Raw genomic sequence first — 8,066 nt, 5'->3', positions numbered from 1 at the left:
CCGGCCGGCTGTGCGATTTTTGGGTCCGCTTTGCCTTGTGGGCTAAGCGGCGTGAAGCTGTGAAATCTCCACAGCGTGATGGAAGAGAGGGTTTAGTGGGACACGTTACTCCTGTCAGGTGGATGAAGTTGGGCGCAGGAACCTTTACTCTCCGAGTTGTACCTTTGTAGCTGTTCAAAGCAAGAAGTTATTTTGATATAAAACCTGAGTGTACATACATTTTTTCCCTGTAGTTGGTAATTCTTAATGAACTCCCATGGAAAGTAGAGACTTACACGTTCTTTTTAGACAAGGATGTATTTATTACGTTTGTACTGATACTTTGTAGTTTCTGAAGATCAAGGGCGAAGAGGGCTAAGGTAGGCAGGCATAGCTGCTGCTCTGGGCAACGTAAACTGATGTCAGAAGCATTGCGGCTTGTTTGGCCTGCAAGTTAGAAGTTCCATATTGTTAGGAGCTCAGTCATTGAATTTTATTAACTGGGGGGGGAAAAGAAAGGGTGTATTTTGAAACTGCTTTGTTTTAGACTTCAAATATTTATCATCTGAAGCAGGAATATTTGTAATTTGATAAACATAACAAACTAACAGAGCTTTAAGATTTAGCATGCCAAAGCTTGAAGGAAGTGCAGTGATTAACATTTCAAGATGTCTGAATTGAGGCTATTTTTATAGGCTTTCTTCTCTGAGTTCACAAAGTAAGACTTTCTTGTGTCATTTTGTCTTTTAATCATCTGCTGCACTGTAATTAAAAATATTAACATTCGGGTTCATCTGTTATGTGCTATTATAGAGTAAAAAGAAGGATTTCTAGAATATATTTAAAATAATAAATTATCTTTACCTAGGTAGATGCCAGTTTGCAATGGGTCTTAAAACCATCTGGAAGGACTACAAAGTTCTGATTGTTATGGGAACTAGCCTTGGGCTGGTGCACTGGGGGTGGTTTTACATCAAGTCCAGTCCTATTTTCCAAGTGAAGACAGAGGACTTTGTTCCAGAACCTGGGATTGTGGCATACGTGATGCGAAGCGATCACAAAAATAAAGAAAAATAGCATTAGTGCTATGTATTGTGGGTAAGTTGCCTAATTAGCTGTATCTGTATCTTTGAGGCAGGAGATGAGTCAATTAAATGAGAGTTTTCTAACGTGCAGTCCTGCTGCTCTAACTTTAGTCTTCCAGAGTTCTAGTCTTTTTTTGCAACTGAGATAATCTGGTAGTTAATGGACCCAAAAAATGCGTCGTACATCTCAAAAACTACTACTAAATCACCATCAATTAAGTGATGGTATTATAGGTCTTAAAAGATATTTAAAAATAAACTCCAATAACTTCAAGGCAATAGTCAAACTCTTGTGACTGGGTCTGCAGAAGTGTCCTTTCAGGCTCAAAACTGCCCAGAAATAATTGTGACTTCATGTAGGAATATATTCTGTGTTGTTAGTAGGGATGGTCATTACAGTAGAAAAGAAACTCAAGTATGAGAGAAGTCTAAATACTGTACATTTACACAGAAATGTAAAGAAAAATATCCCTTCAAGTTTTGAAGTGTTTAAGAACTGAAAAGAATTTTATATCTTGGGCATCTTGAAGTAAAGAACCTTTCTTTCAGAGTTTGAGATTTCTTAAAGTTTAGTTCTTAAACTAAAAGCTTTTGTTTCTGAAGTGGTTGCCAGGGAAGCAGCGCTGAGTAGTTCAGTTCTTTTGTGCTCAAGTGAAAACAGCTTAACCTCACTACAGTTTTGACACATTCATATAAATTAAGTGCAGTTTATAGTGGCCTGTTATGTACAGACCTACAGGTGAAACAGTATATAAACTGGTGGTCCGAACTGAAGTTATGAACAAACATGTATAATTTGTGTACTATATGCTTGCAGTATATATAATATTAATGGGTTTTCTCAATTAAAAAGGATTACAGTTTGGTATTTGTCCGTATGTGAGTTTTTTGTGAAAAATAAAATAGCCGTTCAAGTTACGCAATACTGTCGTAAGATTATCCTAATACCTTTATGTTTTTTATTGCAGGTATAATTAGCTTTGAAGCTTTTCATCTGTGAGCGTTGCTGGAAGAAGAGATGAGGAAAGCTAGCTGGAGTAGAAAGAACTTTCTGCTTGTGGCAGGACTGTCACTTATAGGTGTCCATTTTGGAAGCATCTCGTGAACTTTGTTGCAAAAAAATCTGTTCTATCACATTCAGGAGCTAAAAAGGAAGATCATCATGAATGAAATAGCTTACTGCTGTCATTATGTACCAATTTCACGATAGGATTTAATCCTCATTTTAAGAGAGAGATGATGAGCAGTCACAGGAATGTTGTTATTGTAGTGTATCTACTGTTTCACATTTAAAATAATAATCCTTGGCTGCAAAGAATTAAAATGTACTACTTTAAATTTAAAAAGTGCTATGAATTATAGATCCAAGTAAAAATGAAATATGTTTTGCTGGCCAGAATTAAAATCTTAATTTGAGAATGTCTCGTCTTGAAGCTAAAAAGCCTCCGTTATTTATTAGTGAACCTTTAACTGAAGATACAGTTAGTCAGTCACTGTCTCTGCTAAGTGGAATACTAAAATCTTGCTATGGTCCTGCTGGTAGACTCAAACAGCTCCACAATGGTGTGGGAGGCTATGTTTGTACAACTTCACAATCTTCAGCCATACTCAGTCGTCTTTCTGTCAGTCATCCTATATTAAGTGTTTTGGTGGCCTCTGTACAGAACCACATATGCCGCTTCAGTGACTGTGGCTTATTTACTGCCATTCTTTGCTGTAGTTTGATTGAAAACTTTAAAAGCCTAAATGTTGCATCTTGCACTGTCATTAAAATAAGCAAGCATCTTTTGAGTTTATGTATGGACTACCTCAAATCTGAGGCCTGTGGCTGCCGGGTGTCCGTGGATTTTAGCAGTCTTGAGACTCTTCTTTCTTTGGTACGTAGTGTATTAACAAGCAAACCTGCTTGCATGCTTAATAAACTAGAAGTTGATCATCTCACCATGCTGATTTTAAAGGCTTTTATGTTTACTGTTCCATGTCATGTAGAGACTAATGCTGTTTTAGGAAAGTGTATAATAGTACCTGTGAAAGGTAGAAGAGTCATGGATTCTACAGTTCTTCCTGGACTACTGATAGAAACACCAGAAATTCAATTGGCAAAACCACTTGCTGTCAAAAGAACTTGTTCAAACATGATCAAGATAGCGCTTTTCTGTGTGTCCATGTCAGGAGACCTCTTCAACCCCGAAGAAGGAACTATAACAGTCCATCACGGAATTTCTCTAGAAATGTCAGAGGTGAATCAATTGCTTAATGTGGGAAAGCAGCTGGTTAATGATGAGGTCGGCCTTGTAGTGTGCCAGAAAGTTATCCATCCATCCTTGAAACAGTATCTGAAAGAGAACCACGTCATCGCTGTGGACAGAGCTGGGCTATCTCTGATGGAACCCCTGAGTCGGATGACAGGTAACGAGCGAGTTTTCTGTACTAAACAATTGTCCTTAATGTTCGTCTCATAATGAAAACCTGTCTAGGTTGGTGTCATTGCCAAGTAAGAATTCTCTGATTTCTGTCTGTATCCTACCTTAGCAGCTGAGCAAGAGTTGTTCTTTTCTAGTCTGAAAACCATTTTTTTTTAAGGTGAGATTGGTCTTTTGCAGGCTCTAATGGTGACATACTGCACATGTGATTACTGATTGCTGCATGAGGAATATCCAATTATAGTAACTGTTTGCAAATGTAGATTACTTTGAAACTCTTATTTAATGAGACTAAAACAATTACTTTTTGTACCTTAAATTATCACTAAGTCTTGCACTTTGAAAACACGTTCGTTTCTGTTTGTGATTTCCTGTGTAGAGTGAAATGTTAGGTATGGAAGAATATATATAATTTAAAAAGCCAAGAGGAAAAAAGTCTATGCTTTATTTAATGCAACAGATAGCTCTTCTGATGACAGTAATACATACCGTTCTCTGCTTTTCTTAATTGGTTATAGGTTCAAAACCTATAGCTTCCATACATTCGTTGTCCCCCAGTTGTTATGGCAGTTTGAAAGATGTGCGCCTTGAAAGTTTTGCTTCAAAACACTTTGTGCACCTAATTCCTAATGACACGGTTGTCTGCAGCTTGATACTCTGTAACAGAAATGAAACAGCATGGGACGAATTGAAGGTAGGCAAATTTTCTTGAAACCTTTCTTGGAAAGCCACGTTTTTAATGGAAAAATAAAGTAGTGAGAAATACAGATATGGTGAGGTTAGAAAAGTGATTTTTTTTCCAGTACATAAATGGGATTTAGTTAAGAGTTTAGGTATACAATTTCAAGAAAGCTAGTCAGAAACACCCTTGTTTCCAGAATTCCCTGGAGTGCTCATGCTCATGTAATGCCTCTACTTTAATGTGGGAGTTGTTTAGAGACAGAAACACTTTTCACCTGTTCTTGAGGCCGGTGCTGGGTAAACATTTTCATTCTCATTACTTGGTCCATGAGAGCATAGAGAAAAAATCATCCAGCAAAAGGCCAGCAGCAATATCTGCAACGGTAGTCAAGCATAGTTTTGCATTGAATAGTTGCTCTAGAAATGTCATTGATGCTGATTGACTTTTTATATATAACCCTGTTTTTCTAAAAGAAGGAATAAAATACAGCTTTTTTTTATTTCTGCTTTTCCATACCAAGTGTGGACAAATAAAGACAATTTCTCATTGAGTGAATGTGGTTTTGGAAATCACTCAGCGGCTTTATATCAACACGTAATTCAAGTTTATGAAGTCTGTACCAGAAACTACTGAAAATTGTATTCCAGTAGGTTTTTTTCAATGACGGAAAATCCTATTAATCGTGGTATGTCTAATGACAAATTCATATGGTTTTCAGCGTGCCTGCGAAACTGCAGAACATGTGTTACAGTTAACAGTCAAGGAACCTTTGGCATTGTTAGGAGGTGGCTGTACAGAAACTCACTTGGCTTCGTACATAAGGCACAAGGTATGTAAGACATAAGGCTTTTTAAAGCTGTTTGATATGCTTAGGAAACAAGAACTTATGTAAAATCACTGCTACAGACAAAACTCTTGTCTCTTCTAGATTAATGTTGCATTTTTGCTGTCTACTAATATAAAACAAAGGGGTCTATTTGAAGCACTTGGTGCAAATTACATCTTTCAGACTTGTTAATACTGTATTTGTACTTGTCAGTCTTTCTTTAGGTATTTATTATGGTAAGTGCTTATTTTTTAAGTGTTAAAATAAAAATGTGTAGAATTTTTATATTGAAAGATAATTGCGCAGAGCTCAACTTTGACTTGTCTAGAAATCTTTCCTATTGTGGAATAATTATCACATGAACAATTTTTTTTTTAGTTAAGACTGAACCATCTGTTTAACAAAAAAAGGCAACAGTATGATATATGTTTAATTAAAATTATTTATGTAAAACAGTGTTCTAATTTTCTGTTTTCTTGGTTTTGTTTTTTTTTTAGAGTTGTAGTCTGTCCACCAGCAGTTTTAAAGATCTAGATTGTTCTCGGACACAATACCAATTGGTTGCTGATGGTTTTTGCCGCTCCCTGGAGTCTGTAGCTTGCTCTCTGAATCATGATGATGGAGAAATTCTTACAGACATGGTTTATGGACACTGTTGGCTAGTTCCATCAGGTTTTCCCTCTGTCTCGAACTGGTCAGATTTAGTTTCAAAGTGTGGCTGCGGGATTAATGGTAACACTGAGAGTCTCAACTGGAGGCTTTTGCAAGGCCAGTTTGGCTCTCCTATTATACAGGGCTGCCCTAAAGACCCCTCAGTAAAGGTTGCTGATTTTCTGACATTGGACTGTTTTGCTGCGAAGTGTAGTGGCCTACAAGTAGCTCTGGAGACAGCCAATCTGATTTTGGATCTCTCATATGTAATTGAAGATCAAAATTAGCTCTGATCTTACATGAATTGTGTTGCACAGCAAGATACTTAATTGAAAGCAGAGTCATATATAACATGTTAAGATACTTTTTAAATGGTTAGAATATGGACAACAGACAGAAATTTTAAGTCAACCAGTTGGCCAATAAGTACTCTTCTGATTGTTAATCTAATGTGCCCTCAAGCATTTTCAAGTGTATAACACTTTGTTAGGAACTGTTAAATGATTAGCCACATATACAGTGAATCGTAGTAACATACGACTTACGAGTATTCAAATTAGTGTATTTGAAAGAGTGAATGACACTTAAGATTGAGTTTCTTGTGTCCTGGGAGATTTGAATGTTCTCCTTCTTAAATTCAGCACTTATTTACCGGAGTCCTGTATGATACTCCCTCTGCATTAAGCAAAGTTTTGGATTTTTCTGTTAGCTCTGTGGCATCTTCAAAGGAATGGGAAAAATGGATTCACTTGCTGAGAAAACATATGTTATGGATTAGAATTTATGTAGTCTCAGCAAAAGCTTTACACATTCAAAGAGACTTTTGTATTGCAGCAGAACTTTATCACTGGTGTTTTTAATTTTGTAGGTAAAAAAGAAGGCTTTCCTTAGCAAATATCTTGAGCCGCTTGTTTTTAAATTTTGTTCTGAAGATCTTGTCACCTATACTATATGCAGTTTCTGCTTCTAAATGGCTGGAAGAAAGATTTTAATTCCTATATGTAATTTATTTAGAAAGTTATTAAAACTCAACCTGGACATCTTAAGGTAGCAGGTAGGTAATAGAAGATTTGAAAAGAAACGGCAGACTGTATGGAAGAAACTTTTCTAAAGTGGACCTTGATTGCCTTCTGCGGAATACAGGACAGTTTATAAATAATGATGTTTCTGTCATTTAAGCAAAGCTGCAAGAAAGAATGTCCCACTTACCATTCAATTAACTCTTCAACTGTGCATAGCTTCTTTTCTTTTAATGAAGTAAGGCTTTAAGCTGCTCAGGCTTGTTTTGATCTTTAAATAAGGCTGTAGACTGAATGGTAGAAACTTTTTCTCATTTTCAGCTTGCATGCAAGATCAAAAGGGGTGTTACAGTTTCTCGCTTAAACTCATTTTCTTTGCCCCTTTTCTTCTCCCTCTTTGTTTTCAGTCACAAGGGACAAATTGTTCATGACATGCTTTTCCAGCAAACATCCGAGTTAGTTATAGACTAGTCTGCTTATTTGTTTCCTGGTCTCTTAAGTTTTTAATATATTTACTGAGTAGAAGCAGTAGAATTGTTCTGTATAACTCAGTTTTGAAATATGTAATTAAAACCAGATCTTTCCAGACCTTTTGTACAAAGTCCTTTTCTTTTTAAGAGCATAAATAATCATTTTCTCACTGGAAAAAATGAAAAGTTATTTAAAGTTTTTTATCTTTTTATGACCTGAAATGATTGCTTCAGTGCTATAAGGCATCCTTTGGGAATTTGTGGAAGAATGTTACAAGGGTTGAGATGGAGGCTGTTGAAAGTTGGTTACTAAAAAGGCTGCTTTCATATCTTGATCCTCCCATATACCATGAACCATATGAAAACATTAGGAATAATGAAGCCAAATGATGGTGTATATCTTAAGGCACAGAAGAATCTTGGTAATACTTCATCTAATTATGAGTCTCTAACTCAGAGTGTTGAATTAGAGTATTTTACTTCCTGTAATAGCAGCTTGTTATGCAGTGCAAAAATGCTGAATTTAGTGACTACAGCTGTGAAGTGAAAATTAAAACAATATTTAAGTAGAAGTAGTTGCTAGTGTTTGTTTGTCTTGGTATCTGAAGGTCGGTTCACAGCTCATAAAACCATTGTTAGCTCTGATTCTATTCTCTGCCCTCTGCCCCCCACACCGTTTTATGAAAAGCACACACTAGAAAAGTGTGGAAAAAATTAAATTTAACTTTTCGTGAGTAGGTAAAAAATCACTTACACCTGAACCAAAGATTGTTTCATATGCAGATAGTTTTAATAACAATTTTTGTCTCCCGATGTGACTGAAAAGGATAAATAAGCAGCTGGCACTGCTGCGTATGGGCAGTTCAGTTCTCAGTTGTGCTACAGTCTTCCTGAACCTTTAGTGGTTAGTGTTACCCTATCTTTAATGTGT

The 8,066-nt window shown here is 36.3% G+C and overlaps 1 protein-coding gene across 1 annotated transcript; it reads left to right on the top strand.

Moving 5' to 3' along the window:
• The first annotated feature begins 237 nt into the window (after positions 1-237).
• On the top strand, positions 238-7,253 carry MKKS (McKusick-Kaufman syndrome). Its single transcript, XM_009282525.1, has 6 exons — positions 238-359; positions 848-1,077; positions 2,033-3,473; positions 4,006-4,181; positions 4,888-4,998; positions 5,493-7,253. The coding sequence occupies exons 3-6, from the start codon at positions 2,483-2,485 to the stop codon at positions 5,931-5,933; spliced, it is 1,719 nt and encodes a 572-aa protein (XP_009280800.1). The 5' UTR covers positions 238-359; positions 848-1,077; positions 2,033-2,482; the 3' UTR covers positions 5,934-7,253.
• Positions 7,254-8,066: the final 813 nt, after the last annotated feature.

The sequence above is a fragment of the Aptenodytes forsteri genome, unplaced genomic scaffold, assembly GCF_000699145.1.
Source record: "Aptenodytes forsteri isolate BGI_AS27 unplaced genomic scaffold, ASM69914v1 Scaffold5, whole genome shotgun sequence".
NCBI classification, from domain to species: Eukaryota; Metazoa; Chordata; class Aves; order Sphenisciformes; family Spheniscidae; genus Aptenodytes; species Aptenodytes forsteri.
This window is presented reverse-complemented; position numbering and strand designations above follow the sequence as displayed.